Source organism: Schistocerca americana, chromosome 4 (genome assembly GCF_021461395.2).
Source record: "Schistocerca americana isolate TAMUIC-IGC-003095 chromosome 4, iqSchAmer2.1, whole genome shotgun sequence".
Taxonomy (NCBI): domain Eukaryota; kingdom Metazoa; phylum Arthropoda; class Insecta; order Orthoptera; family Acrididae; genus Schistocerca; species Schistocerca americana.
The window spans coordinates 450037143-450058946 of NC_060122.1; the positions used below are offsets into that span (position 1 = coordinate 450037143).

Here is a 21804-nt window from a genome sequence, read left to right on the forward strand (position 1 = left end):
TGCCAACAAGGTCGTATAAAACTAAAGAATCTGAATGAATACTAAATTTAAGGGAAAGTAGTTTAAATGTCCTTTCAGATGAGGAGGTGCAATGGGGCAAGGCAACTGAAGGAGGGGTGGGGGGTGGGGGGGTGGGGGGAAGTTTTTGAAAACATAGCAGTAGATCACAACAAAGGATCGTGTTAGATTATTTTTTTTCATGAGTCTAGGTACATTTCAATGTGTGTCTTATTCAGTTTGAGTTAGTATCTCTTATTAACTTTTCATATTTAACTTCTAATTTTTTTAAGTGCAGCACAAAATACAGGTACTGCTATAAATATTATTAATAATCATATTAGACATGAATACCTCCATAAGATTTTCTTCACCACCATTAAACAGTAAAATTAAATTATTATTCAGAGGTTCATCTCTCTGTGTTATTACTCTAAATATTTCCAGCATTACAGCACAGCTAGCTCCATCATCACTGGCTCCTGTTAAAAATCAAAATAATACAATTTTAGTCTTAATAGTTCAAAAAATGGCTGAATCTTCAACAATTTATGTTTGAGCATTTTATAGTATTAAAGAACTACATACTCTTACAGCAAATTTGTAAAAAGAAATAGTTTCTCAAGCAGGAAATTAGCTATAACTGAAACATTTGCCAGCCTATGATGATGATTGGAGGAGTAGGAAATAAATAAATATGATAGATTGAACCAAAGTTATCTGAGAATTAGTATTCAATGTAATCCATTCACACCTCATCTCAAGATGAATTGTAATCTTTTATTCTGTAGTTGAAAATTTGTTTTAGTCTTAGTAGGCATGCAGAAAGAGGAAGGTGTGTACAACAGATCTCTGTTAATGTTTTCTGCAAGGTATTAATACGCAACATGAACAACGAGGATCCAACACACTTCCCTGGGGCACATCTGACATTACTTTTACATCTGTCTATGACTCTTTAATCAAGATAACACACTGTCAGCAGCATGTGTCATAACAGTCTTTTATATTCTCACCTGTCAGGGAGCAGAGTCCGAAAAGAAATATCTTAATTATACCAGGTTGAAGCAATGAATAAGGAAAGTATAAAAAAATTAATTACTCATTAATACTCCCTTCAAACAATGGTACAGAAGAAGATGGTCGACTGGATTTAAGATGGAGAACAAAAGTCACTGGACAAATATGCTTATTTGCCTCCACAGGCACTAGGAATGAACAGAATCATTTCCTCCATCTAAAGGCTGTACTACTATGGCATGCAATATGCGAGTTGTTTCTTGCAAAAGGAAAAAAAAATTGTTGTAGAATCTCTTGGTGTACTGCAGCTGTTTTAATTGGCATGGGTATATAAAACTAATGAGAAATACAAGAAATGCCAAGAAGCAGGTCAGAGAGATGCTGGCCGGACATGGTTACATCATGTGCTACCTGCTGGTACTGCTGTTACTGTCACCACAGTGTTTGGGCAGATGCCACATACTTGAGCCCAATAGCAAAGCCAGAGCCACTATATCACTGATGCAGCAGCAAGACAGACACAAACACACTGCTGTGGTGTTAGTGACCAAATTGCTACATGGAGTCGTGGCTCTGTTGTGACTTATTTGATGGTAAACAATGCCTTGGCAAAACTGAGATGAGCCAAGCCCGTATAACTACTTCACATTTTAGACAGGCAACACTTCATTTGAAAGTCTCTAGCTGAAAGGGGAAGTCTATGCCAGTCTATGATTGAATTTGGGCCAGAGAGCTGCCACTGCCAGGATGTCTCCACTAGCTGTGTGCCTGCCATCAGTGCCAAGTCTGAATGCTGCTGACCTGGCATCATCCAAACAGTGGACCACCTGATGGATAACTTGCAAACACTGTTGGTCGTCCATTCTAGTGGACCACCATTCAAGCCTGGTTCACCCAGATGCCTAACCGTCACCACCTGTGTGGGTAGAAACTGTTTCTGTTCATTCCCCTATGTGAGCAAATGTTGCTGCTGTCCTCTACCACTTGTGTGGACACATGCCACTGCTGCTGTCACTGCTGTCTGCACTGTAGTCCACCATATGGCACTGCATGCCCCAGTGCATCTAGCACCGAGTTGTACATCAGCACCTGATGTTGCTGCCACTTTCACTGGCTGCCACACATTACACAGCCCTGGGCCTGACTTAGTATCATGAGAGTGCTACCCACACAGCTTTGCCTGCCTCCAGCTGGTCGTGACAGCAGGTCATTGCTGAGTGAACATGCTTCACCAGCTGTTTCACCCGTGTCCCACTGGGGAACTGACAACTGCCTAGTACCTCCATGACTAGTGTACGTATGCTTGGAATAAAACAGTTATTAGTGAATGCTCTTTCTGTGACAGGATGATGTGTAACTACCTGGCAGCAACCCAACCCACTACACCACACCAATGCAACCATGCCTAGGGTGGTGGACTGTAGGCCTCCTGACCACTAGCAGTCCGGCTCCATCACCCACCATAGATCTCATCCACCCCCTGCCTCAACATGTGGTGTCAAATCCACAGCTGTCACATCTGCAGTTGAATCCAGGGACACATCTAGCCATAGCTTGCAATATTGGTAACACAATGGGAGGTGAGTGGATGGACTGCTTTTCCTTTTGTGTCTTATGTGCAAGGCATGTGATATGAAACAGAACTACCAGAGAAGCTTGAGGGTGGAGTTTAAAAGCCTGAAGAACCTGCCAATCTGTCACAGTTCCTTGGGAACACTAGCAAGGATTATGCTGGTATGAGTCTGGTAGGATGCACACAGTGGAACATGTTAGGCCACTGTGTACTGTGCACTGAGTCAATACCAATGAAGTGTCACATATGCCATTGTTACAGCCATCTTACTGAACAGTATACTGAGTCACGATGGCTCATGAGTAGACGTAAGGAGTAGTAGTAGTGCAATATTATTATTACAGTTGCCTGTATTGGTGGTGTCTTTCTATGTTCTTTGTTTTCTCTTCCTCTGTTGTGATATGGTGGGTACATGTCCTACTGAGTCGAGATTCAGGAGTTCTACAGTGTCAGGAGCCAGACACAGTATGTTACTGGGCAGAAAGTAATTACATTTTTGGTGACTTAAGTAGCTCAGTTAAGAAAAGACAACACAGATGCATAGGGAGCTAGGTGCTAGGGAGAAGATTTAATGACCCCACCACTGGAAGATACTGATAAAGGATCTGAGGCATACAGATAGTATTTGTTCAGCATCACCAGATGCACAATCACAGGGTCACATGGGCTGACCCAATAGCAGCACAGAGCTTTGCTAGTGGACCTCCGTCAGTCTTGTTTAGCATGCCACATGAGCTTCATTAAATCTTTCGTAACTGCTATTCAAACATCAGCCCTGCTTTGGACACTGACTTTCTCACTTACGCCCTTTGATTTTATGCAGTACTCTGTTCGTGATTGTCTATGCTTTGTTCCCAGATTGTGTGTTTGTGCCATGTGTAGGTACTTTAGTAGATTGGTCCCTGTCCATTTTAACTGCTCCTTCACTAGAGTCAGTTGTCACCAGGTGGGTTATGCCTGTGTCAGGCTAGACAACAGAGGATGTGTTGGTATTTATAAATGACCTAGAGGCAGCCCCAAGGCTTTGTTTCTGGACAGATGAACAGTCATTACAGACGACCAAATTGCACTTAATGGGAGAAGGGAAGACTTACTGGTGTATCATAAGGACTTATGAAATGTACTTACAATCAAACGGCTTAAGGAATGTCTTTTGCAGTGCCACATGAAGCAAAATAGCTCTAGATCCTTTTATATACAGCTGAATGGGGTGGTGCAGGGATGAATCAAATCAGTAGGAAGTTGTGTTCACAGAATATGAAAGAATTATGTGAATACCAACAAGCATGATGAAGCAAACAAAGACTTTCTCCAAGAAGTGGAGCATAGAGTGCTGGACACTTTCCTAAGAGGACTGCCATCTGATATGCCAAGGAGGGTGCATGCAGGTTGGTTGGTTGGTGGGTTTGAGGGATAAAGGGACCAAACTACAAGGTCATCAGTCCCTTGTTCCTCATGCAAACAAGGCACAGGGTAAAACAACTCCCAAAGTACAGTTGGGAAAGTAAAAGGGGGGAAAAGGAATGTGGAACCACACTCAAAAAGAAAATGAATGGCATGAACAAAAAACTGGAGAAGACATACACCATAAGGAAAAGTAGAAAAAGGCATTAAAACATAGTGCAGATGGTCTGGGCTGGCTGATCACAAAATAAAAGAGGATGAGCCAGCCACTCTGCAACACTTTAAAATGTTCACCACAAAAAGGCAAGGCGAGATGAATACACGTAGGGAAAAGACGAACACAAAGACGAACGAATGCAAGCAAAGGGTGACATTTTGAAGGGAGGGAGGGTGGAGGCCCCAGAAAGAAGGCCAAACACCTGCCCTTAGATGGTACAATAAAAAAACCCCTTCATGAATAAAATGAAAAACTAAATCTGCTGTTGATGCATTGTCACGCAACACGCAGGGTAGGGTGCTGGGAAGCTTAAAAGTCCACCATAGAGCAGCTAAAAGTGGGCAGTCAAGCAAGATGTGCACGACAGTCAAAAGGGAGCCACAGCGACACCGAGGTGGGTCCTCATGACAGAGAAGGTAGCCATATGTTAGCCACGTATGGCCAATGCGAAGCTGACAAGGGACAATTGATTCCCTGCGAGTGGCTCACGGATTACTGCCACACATTCGTCATCTCCTTGACAGCACAAAGTTCATTTGGTGTGCTCAGGTTGCGCCATTCAGTGTCCCAAATCGCGAAAACTTTGCGGTGGAAGACTGCTCGCAAATCTGTCTCTGGGTGGCCAATGTCTAGAGATGGTTTATTGGTGTCCAGTTTGGCCAGGTGGCCAACATGTTCATTGCCTGGTATCCCAACATGGCCTGGGGTCCAAATGAAGGTCACAGTGTCCACTCCTGTAGAGGGCATAAAGAGACTCCTGGATTAACAGTACCAAAGTATGCCTAGCGATGCACTGGTCGAGGGCTTGTAGGCTGCTTAAGGAGTCACTAAAAATGAAGAAGGACTCACTAGAGCAGGAGTGGATATGTTCAAGAGCGTGATAGATGGCAACCAGCTCTGCAGTGAATACGCTACAGCCAACCAGCAAGGAGCGTTGTTCTGTATGGTCAATGTGAGCATAAGTGAAGCCAACAAGACCGTTGACCAGTGATCCATCAGTGTAGATGATGTCCGAGTCCCCAGACTCGCCAAGAACAGAGAGAGAATTCCAGCAGAGGACATCAGGTGTGACTGAGCCTTTGGGGCCAACCAATACGTCCAGCCGAAGCTGTGGCTGAGGTATGGACCATGGAGGGGTATGGAAGCGAGTCTGCAGGAAAGGTGGTAGGGGGGAAGCGTCAAGGTCATGAAGTGACCTGACACTGACAGCGAAGGGATTCCCAATTCTGGGCCGCCGTTGCAGGAGATGGACCGCTGTGTTGGGGAAAAGAAGATGGTTCTTTGAGTGTGCGGTATAGTAAGTGACTAATCGAGTAATATTTGCCGCCGGAGCCGCGATGGAGGAACACCAGCTTCTACGAGGAGGCTGTTCACAGGGCTAGATCGAAAGGCTCCAGTAGTGAGGTGAACTCCACAGTGGTAGACATGGTCTAGGAGACTCAGCACAGAAGGGGCAGCTGAACCATACACCACACTTCCGTAATCAACACAGGACTGTACAACAGCTTGGTACAGCCGCAGTAGTGTACGACGTTCAGCACCCCAGTCGGTATGGCTTAGGCATCAAAGTAGATTAAGATGCCACCACCACTTGTCTTTAAGCTGACAAATAAGGGGAAGCCAACTGAAACGGGCATCAAACACCAGCCCCAGAAAGCAGTAAGTCTCCACTACATCTAGTAGTTGGTCATCGAGGGAAAGTTCTGGATGGGGGTGGACGGCACGATGACGACAGAAGTGCATCACACAAGTTTTGGCAGCCGAATACTTGAAGCCTTGATTGAGGGCCCATGACTGTGCCTTCCATATAGCTCCCTGCAGATGGCGTTCAGCTAAAACAGTAGAAGAGGAGCAGAAAGAAATAAAAAAATCGTCAGCGTATAGGAGGGGAGAGACTGACAATCCTACTACTAGCGCAAGACCATTGACAGCAATTAGAAAGAGTGGGACGCTCAGCACAAAGCCCTGCGGGACCCCATTCTCTTGCGTACGGGGTGCGCTATGGGAAGCACCAATGCGAACTCTGAAAGTGCACTATGATAAAAATTTCTGTATAAAAATCAGGAGTGGGGCCCTGAAGACCCCACTCATGCATAGTAGCGAGAATGTGGTGTCACCAAGTGGTATTGTAGGCCTTCGTGAGATCGAAAGAGACTGCGATAAGGTGTTATTGCCAGGAACTGGCTGACCGAATGGCAGACTCCAGGTACACCAAGTTGTCAATGGTGGAGCATCCTTGGCAAAAACTGCACAGACGGAGCCAGGAGGTCCCGAGACTCAAGGTGCCAACACAACTGCTGGCTCACCATACTTTCCAACAGCTTGCACAGGACATTGGTGAGGCTGATGGGGTGATAGCTGTCAACATCTTGTGGGTTCTTCCTGGGCTTTAGCACCAGAATGATGACACTTTCCCTCCATTGTGATGGGAATTCGCCTTCGCTCCAAATGCGGTTGAAGACAGCCAGGAGGCGGCGTTGGGAATCTGGTGACAGATGTTTCAGCATTTGCGAATGGATGTGATCTGGGCCAGGTGATGTGTCAGGACAGTCGGCAAGGGCACTAAGGAATTCCCACTCACTAAAAGGAGCATTGTAAGGCTCAGGGTGGAGTGGAGCAAAAGACAGGTGGTGTCGCTCCACCCTCTGAGGAGACAAAAAGTGGAATGGTAATTTGCTGATGCAGAGATGTGAGAATAATGCGCAGCAAGATGTTCTGCAATTACGTCGGGATCGGCAGATACAGCTCCATTTGAGGAAATGCCCAGTACTCTTGCTTGGTTCTGGTAGCCATAAAGTCTGCGGAGCTTAGTCCAAATCTGAGAGAGGGAGGTTCCTGTTCCAGTGGTGAAGACAGTGTTCCCAACACTCCTGCTTCTTTTGTTTGATAAGGCGAGCCTGTGCTCGTAGCCATTTGAAAGCAATGATGTCCTCCAGGGAGGGGTGGCGCTTATGTCGTTGGAGGGCCCGCCTATGGTCTCTAATGGCTGCAGCGATTTCAGGTGACCACCAAGGTACTGACTTCTGCCGGGGGCAACTGGAGGATTGAGGGATTGCTGATTCAGCTGCGGCGACGATGGTATCAGTGATGAGACGGATCACTTCATCGATGGCAGCATGCGATGGATATACTATGTTGGTAGCGGATGTAAAGGTGTTCCAGTCAGCCTTGGGAATAACCCATCTGGGCAGGCGTTGAGATGAGGGATGCTGTGGTAGGGACAGGAAAAGTGGTAAGTCGTCACTACCACGCAAGTCGTCATGTGCTCTCCAGTAGATAGAAGGGCGGAGACCAGGACTGCATACCAATAGATCAATGGCCGAATATGTGCCATGTGCCACACTGCAATTTGTGGGGGCACCTGTGTTAAGGAGGCAAAGGTTGAGGCGAGTAAGGAGGTCCTCAACAACTATGCCACCGCCATTAACCTTGGCTCCACCCCATAAAGGGTTATGGGCGTTAAAATCACTCAGAAGGAGAAAAGGTTGGGGCAGTTGCAAAATGAGTGCAGCCAAAATATGGGGTAGTGCTTCACCATCTAGGAAGGAGGTAGATGTTACGGATGGTAATTTCCTGCGGTGTCCTTACCCTGACAGCAACAGCTTCTAATGGTGTTTGAAGGGGCACAGGTTCACTACAGACAGAGGTAAGGACGAAAACACATACGCCACCTGACAGACTGTCACAGGTGGGATGGTTTTTGTAGCACCATCGGTAGCCACTAAGGGCGGGGGTCCGCATAGCGCAAAACCAGGTCTCGTGAAGGGCAATGCAAAAGGCAGGTGTACTGCTTAAGAGTTGACGCAACTCAGCCAGGAGGGAGAAAAAAATCACAGCAGTTCCACTGGAGAGTGACGCTTCTGTCGTGTGGGGCAGCATGGACTGACCAAGGAGGCAAATTAGGCCTCAGCAGCACCTGTCGCCACTTGCTGAGTATTGGCGTCTAGTACCATTGCATCCGAGGCATCGGCGACATCCAGGTCCTCAGGGGACGCCAGAATCTCCACCTCATCCTCGGACGCAGAGCCGTGGGGAGAATGCTGGTATAGGGGGGCACAAGAGGTTCCTGTTCCTCAGCAGACTTTTTCTTTGAAGTTTTGCCCTCTTGCTGCTCCTCAGGGGCCTGCTGGGAGGGCTTCTCAGAAGTAGCTACAGAGCTACAGGGACAGACGAAGATCTTGAAGCCCTTCGACCAGCAGCCACTGGCTCTTTCAGCCACTTGCTGGTGTCTGCTGGACCACTGGGGGCGGGATTGTGGAAGGTAGGGTCCCAAGGGACTCCTTCCGCAGGATGGGAGCTGGAGCACACATGAGTGGGGAGCAGACATCAGGGGGGGGGGGGGGGGGGTTGGGGGAGGGGGGGGGGGGGACAAGTGTCCCCGGCTTTTTGGGGGGCTATGCTCCCAAAGTAGAAGCTCTGGGAGTATCAGAAGAAGCCTTTCCCCCAGCCAACTGCAGGGGGAAAGAAAAAGGGTGGCCCTGAGGGCCGACAGGAGCAGCCTTAGATGGTGGGCAGAACAGAGTCTTTGATGGCGATGCCGTCACGACAGTTGCATAAGAAAAGACCATGGGAACAGAGTGTAAGCCTTTAAAATTTTAGTTTAGCCTCACGGTAAGATAGCCTGTCCAGGGTCTTGTACTCCATTATTTTACACTCCTTTTGGAGTACCGGCAGTCCAGCAAGCAGGGGGAGTGAGGCTGTCCACAGTTCACGCAAGTGGGAGGAGGCGCACATTGAGTATTAGGGTGAAGCGAACATCCGCAATCTCTACATGTGGCACTGGAAGGGCACTGGGAGGACATATGCCCAGATTTCCAACACGTAAAGCACCGCATAAAGGGAGGGACATAGTGTTTGACGTCTCAGCGGTACACCATCACCTTGACCCTTTCAGGTAATGAATCACCTTCGAAGGCAAAGATGAAGGCACTGGTGGCAACCAAATTGTCTTTTGGTCCCCTGTAAACGTGCCGGATGAAATGAACACCCCGTCATTCTAAATTAGCATGTAGCTCATCATCAGAATGTAACAGGAGGTCGTGGTGAAAAATAATGCCCTGGGCCATATTGAGGCTTTTGTGGGGAGTGACCAAAACAGGGATATCACCCAGCTTGTCACAGGTAAGTAATGCCATGGACTGGGTTGGGGATACCGCCTGAATCAAAACCAACCCACTGCACATTTTGGATAGTGCTGTCGCTTCCCCAAACTTATCTTCCAGGTGCTCAACAAAAAACAGAGGCTTGGTTTCCAGAAAGGAATACCCATCAGTTCTACTGCAAACTAAATAATGTGGTGAATAAGGATCCTGTCACTCTGAAGCCCTACGTTCCTCCCAAGGTGTGGCCAGGGAGGGAACGATTTGGGGGTCATACTTCTGCACATTTAAGTGAGAGAGACTACTGGTGGCTGGCCACCAGCAAGAGAACATGTGCCACGCTTCACTGCGTGTCATCTACCCGGATGCCACCCACTCCGACCAGGGGCTCTCCCCATGGGCACACCCAGCCACAGCAAAGACCACCTGGCAGGATGGCCTTTGCCAGGAGTCCCGATGCCCCAGGGAGATAGGCATCTACTCCTTGGCATATGTGTGGAGGTAGCAGCTCAGGCATCAGCAGTGCAATCCCTGTGTAGTCAGGAGGCTACCATTAAGAGGGGTACATGACGACCCCACCACAACGGACTTGCTACTGTGCTGGATTTTGGGTATGGAATATCCATTTGTATCATGAGGGTGAAGATAGAAACGCACAATGGAGGGAATGTATGCTACCCAGAACACACTGCAGCCAAAATGGCCGGAAGCTCGGTGCAAGTCCAACTCCATGACCATATCGAGTGTGCCAGATATTAAGGCAAGATGGATTTATGATGCACCACATAAGGCGTCCTTCTCCAAATGGTACACACTAACAGAAAATTTTGAAAAGTAGAGGTCAAACTCCTTAGGGAACAATCACACTAACGCCGAAATGTTGGAGACTTCTTTAAGTCACCTCTTACGACAGGCAGGAATACTATGGGCCTATTCTTACCCAGAACCCACAGGGGTGGGTGCATGCAGGAGCCCAATGGACCTAGCTGCTGACATCAGGGTAGCCAAAGAGCTTGAAGAGAGACACAGTGATGGGAGTAGAGGATAAAAGAAGATGTGGATGTTTCAGCCACATTCTAAGGCAGTGTCACCAATCACAGTGAACAAAATGTTAAGTGGCTGGGTATCAAGAGCAGGTTTGTAGGAGTAAGATGGACAAGGACAAGGGTATCATCATTGAACACCAATGGGAACTCCAAATCTGCTGGATGGCATTCCCAGTATGTTTCCATGCTTACAGAAATGTATGCAAAGAGAGTGAATGTTAATTTTTATAGTAGATGTTAGAGAGTATTAGTTATTGTTAGACACAGGGGCTCACGTGTCTGGCAAGTCTGGAGCTCTTGGGTAAAAGGCAGTTGAAACCTCCACATTCTAGGTTCTAAGAGGCAGGGAATAATCATTATGAATCGAATGGCTCAGCAAAGTCAGGTTTTTAAGTTCAAGCAAATCACATCCAAAAGAGTATGGAAGTTCTGCCCCGTGGGGGTGAAGGGTGCGACAAGATCCTAAAGTTAGATTTCCTAAATAAAAATCATGCAAAAATTGATCTGGGGTTTTGTTCCCCTTGGGGGAAACCGTTGTCAGTGACACACAGTGACAAGTTCATGCCTCACAAGGAACAAACCAATTAAACTGCATGCAAAGACATTATGACTCAACTCGCGAAAAAAGATGTCGCAAGGTACAGGGTAATTAGTTTGGGTGAACAGAAGAATGGAACTCTTTGACATATTTTTTGTGGTAGAACCACTGAACGATAATGGTGAATTAGCCATATCACAATGGTTTACAAGCAGGAGTGGAGTTTGTGTACAGGAAGTAGAGAGTAAGAGGATATTTCCCATCCCTGGTAACAATTTTTTGGATTTGTGACATGGATTTGGCAAAACTGGTGTTAGTTGCCTATTTTGAGGTTCTATATGAACATGATCCTCCCCATGAACCATAGACCTTGCCGTTGGTGGGGAGGCTTGCGTGCCTCAGCGACACAGATAGCCGTACCGTAGGTGCAACCACAATGGAGGGGTATCTGTTGAGACAAATGTATGGTTCCTGAAGAAGGGCAGCAGCCCTTTTGGTAGTTGCAGGGGCAAAAGTCTGGATGATTGACTGATCTGGCCTTGTAACATTAACCGAAACGGCCTTGATGTGCTGGTACTGCGAATGGCTGAAAGCAAGGGGATACTACGGCCGTAATTTTTCCCGAGGGCATGCAGCTTTACTGTACGGATAAATGATGATGGCGTCCTCTTGGGTAAAATATTCCGGAGGTAAAATAGTCCCCCATTTGGATCTCCGGGCGGGGACTACTCAGGAGGACGTCGTTATCAGGAGAAAGAAAACTGGCGTTCTATGGATCGGAGCGTGAAATGTGAGATCCCTTAATCGGGCAGGTAGATTAGAAAATTTAAAAAGGGAAAATGGATAGGTTAAAGTTAGATATAGTGGGAATTAGCGAAGTTCGGTGGCAGGAGGAACAAGACTTCTGGTCAGGTGAATACACGGTTATAAATACAAAATCAAATAGGGGTAATGCAGGAGTGGGTTTAATAATGAATAAAAATATAGGAGTTCAGGTAAGCTACTACAAACAACATAGTGAACGCATTATTGTGGCCAAGATAGACACCAGGCCCACGCTACAACAGTAGTACAAGTCTATATGCCAACTAGCTCTGCAGATGACGAAGGAATTGAAGAAATGTATGATGAAATAAAAGAAATTATTCAGATAGTGAAGGGTGACGAAAATTTAATAGTCATGGGTGACTGGAATTCAATAGTAGGAGAAGGATGAGAAGGAAACATAGTAGGTGAATATGGATTGGGGGTAAGAAATGAGAGAGGAAGCCGCCTGGTAGAATTTTGCACAGAGCACAACTTAATCATAGCTAACACTTGGTGCAAGAATCATAAAAGGAGGTTGTATACATGGAAGAAGCCTGGAGACACTGGAAGGTATCAGATTATATAATGGTAAGACAGATTTAGGAACCAGGTTTTAAATTGTAAGACACTTCCAGGGGCAGATGTGGACTCTGACCACAATCTATTGGTTATGAACTGTAGATTAAAACTGAAGAAACTGCAAAAATGTGGGAATTTGAGGAGATGGGACCTGGATAAACTGAAAGAACCAGAGGTTGTAGAGAGTCTCAGGAAAAGCATAAAGGAACAATTGACAAGAATGGGGGAAAGAAATACAGTAGAAGAAGAATGGATAGCTTTGAGGGATGAAGTGGTGAAGGCAGCAGAGGATCAAGTAGGTAAAAAGACGAGGGCTAGTAGAAATCCTTAGATGACAGAAGAAATACTGAATTTAATAGATGAAAGAAGAAAATATAAAAATGCAGTAAATGAAGCAGGTAAAAAGGAATACAAACGTCTCAAAAATGAGATAGACAGGAAGTACAAAATGGCTAAGCAGGTATGGCTAGAGGACAAATGTAAGGATGTAGAGGCTTACCTCACTAGGGATAAGATAGATACTGCCCACAGGAAAATTAAAGAGACCTTTGGAGAAAAGAGAACCACTTATATGAATATCAAGGGCTCAGATGGGAACCTAGTTCTAAGCAAAGAAGGGAAAGCAGAAAGGTGGAAGGAGTATATAGAGGGACTATACAAGGGCGATGTTCTTGAGGACAACATTATGGAAATGGAAGAGGATGTAGATGAAGATGAAATGGGAGAAATGATACTGCGTGAAGAATTTGATAGATCACTGAAAGACCTAAGTCGAAACAAGGCCCCACGAGTAGACAACATTCCATTAGAACTGCTGACAGCCTTGGGAGAACCATTTCTGACAAAACTCTACCATTTGGTGAGCAAAATATACGAGATAGGCGAAATACCCTCAGACTTCAAAAAGAATATAATAATTCCAATCCCAAAGAAAGCTGGTGTTGACAGATGTGAAAATCACCGAACTATCAGTTTAATAAGTCACGGCTGCAAAATACTAACGCGAATTCTGTACAGACAAATGGATAAACTGGTAGAAGCCGACCTTGGGGAAGATCAGTTTGGATTTCGTAGAAATATGGGAACACATGAGGCAATACTGACCCTACGACTTATCTTAGAAGCTAGATTAAGAAAAGGCAAACCTACGTTTCTAGCATTTGTAGACTTGGAGAAAGCTTTTGACAATGTTGACTGGAATAATCTCTTTCAAATTCTGAAGGTGGCAGGGGTAAAATACAGGGAGCGAAAGGCTATTTACAATTTGTACAGAAACCAGATGGCAGTTATAAGAGTCGAGGGGCATGATAGGGAAGCAGTGGTTGGGAAGGGAGCGAGACAGGGTTGTAGCCTCTCCCCAATGTTATTCAGTCTATATTGAGCAAGCAGTGAAGGAAACAAAAGAAAAATTAGGAGTAGGTATTAAAATCGATGGAGAAGAAATAAAAATTTTGAGGTTCGCCGATGACATTGTAATTCTGTCAGAGACAGCAAAGGACTTGGAAGAGCAGTTGAACGGAACGGACAGTGTCTTGAAAGGAGGATATAAGATGAACATCAACAAAAGCAAAACGAGGATAATGGAATGTAGTCGAATTAAGTCGGGTGATGCTGAGGGAATTAGATTAGGAAATGAGACACTTAAAGTAGTAAAGGAGTTTTGCTATTTGGGAAGCAAAGTAACTGATGATGGTCGAAGTAGAGAGGATATAAAATGTAGACTGGCAATAGCAAGGAAAGTGTTTCTGAAGAAGAGAAATTTGTTAACATTGAGTATAGATCTAAATGTCAGGAAATCGTTTCTGAAAGTATTTGTGTGGAGTGTAGCCATTTATGGAAGTGAAACATGGACGATACATAGTTTGGACGAGAAGAGAATAGAAGCTTTCGAAATGTGGTGCTACAGAAGAATGCTGAAGATTAGAGGGGTAGATCACATAACTAATGAGGAGGTATTGAATAGAACTGGTGAGAAGAGGAGTTTGTGGCACAACTTGACGAGAAGAAGGGACCGATTGGTAGGACACGTTCTGAGGCATCAAGGGAACACAAATTTAGTACTGGAGAGCAGTGTGGAGGGTAAAAATTGTAGAGGGAGATCAAGAGATGAGTACACTAAGCAGATTCGGAAGGATGTAGGCTGCAGTAGTTACTGGGAGATGATGAAGCTTGCACAGGATAGAGTAGCATGGAGAGCTGCATCAAACCAGCCTCAGGACTGAAGACAACAACGACAACAACAACAACAACATAAACATGATCTGGACAGGTGAAGCGTTGAACTTAGCCATGATGAAGTCACCAGTGCCATGATAAAGCTGAGCATTTGAAGGGATGAATTACCAGACTACCACATAGTTCAATGGGTTTTGTTAACAGGCTCATTACCAAGAAGGGTAAGACAAATATGTTCGTTACACAGTATCAGAGGGTCATACCAAGTGGATGAAATGATATCACCAAAAGGGTAATTCAAAGGGTTACGTCTTTCCTACAAAAGTCTCCACGAGCAGTTACACCATGAGGCAGATTTAGTACCAAGCACATCGCAGTGTTTTACCAGAAGGTGACTGGACATGGGGTATGTTGTTTAAGGCAGTACTCGGGACCACAGATAATGACAGTAACAAAGCAATAAGTGTGTGGCACACTACACAACTGGCAAATTTGAAGCAGGGCATACTGAACAATGCTCGTGCCATATAGGAACCAATGGAGAAATGAACGGGTTATGTGAGAGCGGCTGCTGGTGTGATGAATTCTGGATCATAGCATTGTATAGATCAGGTTAAAATTTTTAGACACGAGGGTAATTTTAGTGAGGTTCTTACAGTCATTAGCGGTCACCATAGTGGATGAATGAGTAAAGTGGTTGCAAAAGACCATACATCATGTGGCGCATGGACAATCCCCACGTTTTTACCTCCAGAGCAATTTCTAGCTGGCCTATGGGAGGTCCAGAAGGAACCATCAACTGAATTAGAGTTCATCACACCATTGTATGAAAAGATCCTGTCATATCACATTGCAGCGATCGGAATCAGCACTGATCGTACTTGTTTATATGTGCTGGTACACTTTCTGATGGCAAGTGCCAATGCATGGTGCAAATATTCTACATTCCACCTTTACACAGTAAAATTGGAAAATCTAGGGAAATATACATAAATAAGAGTGAAAGATGAATGATGTTCATTTCCAAGGAGGCTGGGAGTTTCCTGTTAATGTCTGTGGATGAGCTTCATCACTGTCAGAGAGAGGGAATGTGGATCATCATACAGCTGACCCAGGTAGTCCAGGCCAAACACCGAGGCATGCAAGATCAGATATTTTTAGGCAAAATGGGGAACAATGTACATGCAATATTGAAGTGCTCTAAGGTTATTATCAAAGGGCAGGCATGCACTGGACCTATTACAAGTAGGAATCTGCAGTGTTTGTTGCTAATTGTTCTAAATGAGATAGCCCTAGTGGCATGATAGAATTAGAGCTACAAGGTACTAGGTTGTTAATTAAAGACAACTTTGGGGATCACAGACTGATACCACCGTTGTGAATGTGACACAGCCTTCATTGTACTGGCCACAGAAACCACTGGAAGTCATCCCAGTCCAGAACCTGACGTATCTCACTGACACCTTGAAACTCTACTTAATCCATTTGCTCAATGAGCTTGAAGCGACTCAAAGTACGCATTACTGTCGGGCATTTTCCTCAGTATACATGCAACAGTAGCACGATGATTGACACAACAAATTCATAATGATTATTGTCTCAATTTCTGGATCTTTGTGTCACTGAGTCTACTTTGTGCAACTTGCATCTGTTTTAAGCAGAAAATATCCACCCATGTGAACTTCCAGTGCATCAGTTGTCAGTAGACCGAGTTCACCTTGGAAAATAGTAATTAGGAAGTAAAAATTAACTAAGTAATCAGCTACTGAATCCTACAGTTTAAGCTGAATTAGTGCAACAAAGCAGACAATGTTCTTTACATATTTGTTGAACCGTAATGTGTTCGCCAAGCCTCTTCAAGATTCCCATGATCTGTGATCTGGTGGCCAGATCTCCCAGAGAGGGGAGGCATGCTATGCCACAATTGTTGTACTTGACATGGCTAAAGAAAAGTGAAGGCACATCCCATGAGTTTATACAAGAAGCACAATGGAAACAGGTCTGACAGGAAGCTGCCCTGGTGTGGTTATATCAGGGGATACCTGCTAATACTGCAAGCAATGCTGCCACCACATCGGGGAGTTACCACATACTCAAGCCCTGACACTGAAGCCAGAGCAGCAGTCATTGACACAGCATAAAGGCAAAAGCCAATGTGGCATTGGCAGCTCAATTGGCACACAACCGAGGTCTGACTGTTGTGACTTACATATGGGGAACAATGTCATAGCTAGACATAAATCAGTCACACCTGTACAAATACTACCCATTTTAGACAGGTAGCTCTACTCTCCAGCTGCCAGCAATGTTAGCTGTATTCGTGAATGCTATTTCCATGAGGGATGTCATCTAACCACTTGAGACCAGTCCTCCACATCATACCACTGTAGTAACATCTAGGGTGGTGTACTGCAGGCATCCTGACCACAGCCCATTCTGCCACCCAGTGTGCAGATTGTCCATTGTTCTCTACAATTTTGTTACACAAGCAACTGAAATTAGAGACTGCGTATATTCCCACAATGTTTCAAGTAATGCTGCAGTGAATATTAATTTATGTTACCCTTTCTACCTTCTCTCTAAACGGTTTTATATACCCTGCAACTACTTCCGATCTTATGCCAACCGCTTCACATCAGAGTAGCAGTTGCATCAAATGTCCTTAATTATTTATTGCATATAATCCAATCTCTGTCTTCCCCTACAATTCTTATCCTCTACAGTTCCCTCTAGAGCCCCTCACACCTTAACAGATGTTTTATAACCCTGTCCCTACTTGTCAGTGTTCTCCGTATGTTACTTTCCTTATAAATTCCGTGGAAAACCATCTCATTACTTATCCTATCAGTCCATCTACTATTTCAACATCCTTTTAAAGCACCACATCTCAAATGCTTTGATTCTCTTCTTGTCTGGTTTTTCCTCTGCGCATGACTTGCTCCCATGCAATGCTATGATACACTCTCAGAAATTAATAAAAGGCTGATGTTTGACACTAGTTGGGTTCTTTTATCCAGACATTCCCTTATGTATATATAAATACATCACTGACTACATCCAACAGTAGAGAAAGATATTTACATATTTTTGAGAATTTTATATTACAACTTTGGTGATATCAGCAATATTTTCAAACTACATGGTGATCAAGGAACTATGGTTACACTAATATCACCTCAATTACTTCTAAATGACTTGGTTCACTTTTTATCAACTCTGAATGTTTCTTTTTATTCCCTCATTTGCACATTATCTGTTTCCTGTAAGCATCATCATACAAATGCAGCAATGGAAACTACCTTGGCTGTCTGCATACTACCACATTCTACATCATTACAAATTAATTATCTAACTAAACTAACTATGTTGCATTTAGTGAATGATTCTCTCTTCTGACACCTGTGTCTGTCTATATCAAAACATGCCGTGCAAGCACTGTATACTATTTTTGTGCATAATTCTCTCTCTCTCTCTCTCTCTCTCTCTCTCTCTCTCTCTCTCTCTCTCTCTCTCTCTCTCTCTCTCTCTCTCTCTCTCTCTCTACATATTTTCTGTCTGTCTATATGGAGCTATAGCTCTGGATGTATACTTTTGACAAGTAAATCATATGTTTAAAACAGAAAAACTACGAACTACCAGGATTTGTTAAATGATCACTCAAAGTGAACATAGAACACACATCATAAATAATTAGAAGGAAATATGTGTCACTCACAATGACAGACCTCGTGTCACACTAAATATTGTGTTGTTTCAGAATAACAAAAAAGGTATACACAACACAAAGATGAAACACTTATTTTTCCTTTTGCATTTTTTTTTCCTTAGCACGCAGGACATATTACAAGAAATTAAAATTCTATCTGAAAGGTGTGTTACCTGGGCTGTCCTGCACAGTGTCAAAGTGACAATTCATCAACAAGCTGTGATGACTTCCACTGTTAGGTCCAACTTTAACAATAATATTTTGTACATTTCTGTAAACATTAGTCATCCCATCCAGAAATGAAAGGGGGAATGCTCCACTTGTCTTCTGAAGGTCAAGCCAGATTTTATGAGAGGACTTTGCATCTTTAATGATTTTGTTGATTCTTGTTGCTAAACACCGAACAGCAAGCACTTCATTTTCATAGCTCCCTGTTGGTCTTGGTCCAATGCTTGTGAGATTGACTAAATCTTTCATGGCTCTTTCAGATATGAATCTTCCAGGATGTGTGGCAGCATCTTCTTCCATAAGTGGTGTCGGTAACTGTTTTTCTAGATAAGTGATGAGCAAACACAGGACTAGAAGAAGAGCTAATACTATGACTAGATGTGAAGTTGGTGTTGGTAGCAGGTACTTATTGTTCCGAGTTCGAGTCCCATGGTGCTGTGGTAGGAAATCACGATTGTGATTCCTTACGCGCTGTCTGACCATCTGATCATTCTGGAAAAAAATAAATAAAATAAAAATAAAAACTTAGTTAATTTGGGCAAATATATCATTTACAAGCAAGCAAAATTGACAAAAAATTTTTAAAGCAAAGCTTTTGCATCAATGAGATCTTCACTGAAGCTGTGAAGACCAATATTAAAGATAATTTTACAGAAATACAAGGTGTTACAGTCAATATATTATTCAATTTCAGTTAAAATGATGGAATTGATCACTTTAATTGAACATATCTCTGTACAAAATTAATAGGAAGTAGTTGTTATTACATAACTTCATGGGCAAAGTGTAAGATTTTCCCAATTTTTGTTTCTTCCCATCTATTTCCCTGCAAAGTAAATATAAATAGTTGAGTGTTAACGTGGGAGTATGTAAGGACTGTGCGTGCTCAAAATTTGTACCCTAAAGGTTTATTTCTCTGAATAATATTTCTTCTATACACAAAACCTCACAGAAAGAAATTCTCAAGCACAAAAAAATAGGTTGCAAATATACAATAATTCACTCTGAGTATCACATCAGTTAATAAAGATAATTAGGGGACACCAGCACATTGAAACTTTCAAACGTCCCAGACAGTTCACACTACGAAGTGGTAAAGGAAAACTTAAGCTTAAAACTATGTACTGCTACGTGGTAAACACTACACAAAGCTAAAGGTTCAGAGAGTAACTTCTAAAGAGCAGATCAGAAAGATATAAAAAAACTGCAGCCCATATCGAGCACTGCTGTGGGTCAGTAAGGATGTGGTAAGAAATTGCTAACAGTGACCAAAAACCAACCACCCTCTTGCCCCCTCTCATTTTCAACAAGTAATGAGGAAGACCTATATCAGGATGGTTGGACAAGTAACTGAACAAAATTAGTAGTTAAGAGGAGCATACTACCTTAATACTGTACAAGCTTCCACCTGAAATTCTCAATAATTACAACAGATTTTCACTATAATGTTTCACTATAATGTTTCACTAAACAGTGTGGTGAATATTGTTGTTAAACTTCCTGGCAACAGAACTACATGTTGAATTGTGACTCAAACATGGGTCTATTGCTTCCATGGGAAGCCATTCTGTGTACAGTTATGAGTCATGCCTGTATAGCTCAGAAGGTAAGAGCATTGCCCACTAACAGTAAGCCACCAAGTGATTGATCTAGTCTATCAGAAGAGTTTTAATAATAAATCAGGAACTCTCATTCCAATACATTTGCAGCATAAAAAAAGAATAGCAGACAAAAATGAAATACTGAATGTTACTTTCACAATTGTAACATTGATTTACAGGGAGGACAGTACAGAATCAAGTGCGATTTCTCAGATGTTTTGTCGAGATGTTTAAACTGCACGACGTATCTCTCAGACATGGTACCTCTTAACATCCAGTGCACTGAACTAATCTGTAAATGTGATTATATTAATTTTCCACAGAGCATATCCTTCCTGCTTTATGTTATAATATTTTAACATTCATTTATCTTTACTTGTGAAACACCATTCCATCTTCAGGCAGAATGGGAATTCTACATGGCCAGTTCTAAATTCCAATAAACTACATTATATGCTCCTGCAGCAATCTTTAACATTTGTTGTCATTCCTGTGAACAATTCATTTCACTCAACAGAAAGTATTAACACTATCTGCCCCAGTCCACTGTCAAAATGGCCAAAAAGTGAAGGCAGATCATCATAGGATACCAACATTCAGAGTTAATGTCAATTTATATTACATAAGGACCATCAAATTTATTAACTTGTTACATCTAATGACTGCTTGAAAGATGGCAGGGAGGGCGTGGAATGGAACGCAGGAGGAGGTGAGGTGGCAAATGACCTTATGACATTAACATCAAAACAAGTTTCCTATCAGTGATTGCACACTACACATGTTGGGAATTTTAGAACATTGTAAATGAGTAGTGTATTTAACTGAATTTCATTGTTAATGCTATTTGTCTTCATTACAAACTATTTTTTTGCACACAGCGATGTGTAAGACTAATATGTAAATGTATGACAACCATTGATATGCTCAAGGATCTAGGGAATAACAAGTGTAACATCCATGATTAATGCATTAGGCATCAGTAGTAGTTATATTCTGAGATTTGGATATTCATATCTATGACAACCATGCAGAGCACTCTTCACTCTCACGTACCATAGAATTTTGTTTTGTTTGTATCAAACAACAGAGGCAAATTATCATCAAATAGCCATTCCGTATTTCAATACAGACTATGTTGTTATCATTTTAAAAATGTTAGTCACACTGTGCTGAATATTTAAATGCCGAGAGCACTGTTCTGGTAAGCAGACTATGCCCATCAGCTTCATTTTAATTTTACTATTGTCCATGATGTGGCAATCTGGTTCCATGTTAAAATGCAGATCTCTTACAGCTGACTGGGCTCATAGGACAAAGGAAGCAAAAACCACATGGGTCTTCAATTGTGGTAATAAGGCAAAGTCACATAGATCAAGCATAGGACAACAAGGAGGATTCCAAGAAGCTAGTTGCAGTTAACAACTGGTAAAAGCTTCTTACCTATAAAGTGGTGTGCTGTGCAAAACACCAACAACTGACTCCTATTCTTAATGTACAGTTTCAAGTGTCCATGTGATTTAAGTCAAGGATTATTTTGATTACTATTTATCAATTACAGCTGTGTGACATGTGGCTCCATTGTTGTGGGGGAAAAGTCTTAATTATCATCTTCAAATAATTTAGCCAACAGAGGCAAATTATCATCAAATAGCCATTCCGTATTTCAATACAGACTATGTTGTTATTTTAAAAATGTTAGTCACCTATGGCTTGTTAAACAGTAAGCATGTCTGCAAATTATATTAGGAGAGGGGGTGCAACAAACTGTACCTCCCACCACAACCAGAATCTCAATCCTCACCTTCTTTCTTCTG

At 43.2% G+C, this 21804-nt stretch overlaps 1 protein-coding gene across 3 annotated transcripts in view; it reads right to left on the reverse strand.

The window, feature by feature from the left end:
- The window catches only part of LOC124612298 (endoplasmic reticulum metallopeptidase 1-like), a 474311-nt gene that overhangs the window by 62290 nt on the left and 390217 nt on the right, over positions 1 to 21804 (reverse strand). For all 3 annotated transcript variants that reach the window (XM_047140409.1, XM_047140408.1, XM_047140410.1), the window contains 2 exons: positions 18335 to 18881; positions 352 to 479 (listed from right to left, as the gene is read on the reverse strand). In XM_047140409.1, the coding sequence (XP_046996365.1) occupies positions 352 to 479; positions 18335 to 18881 (675 nt within the window). The remainder of the gene's footprint in view (positions 1 to 351; positions 480 to 18334; positions 18882 to 21804) is intronic.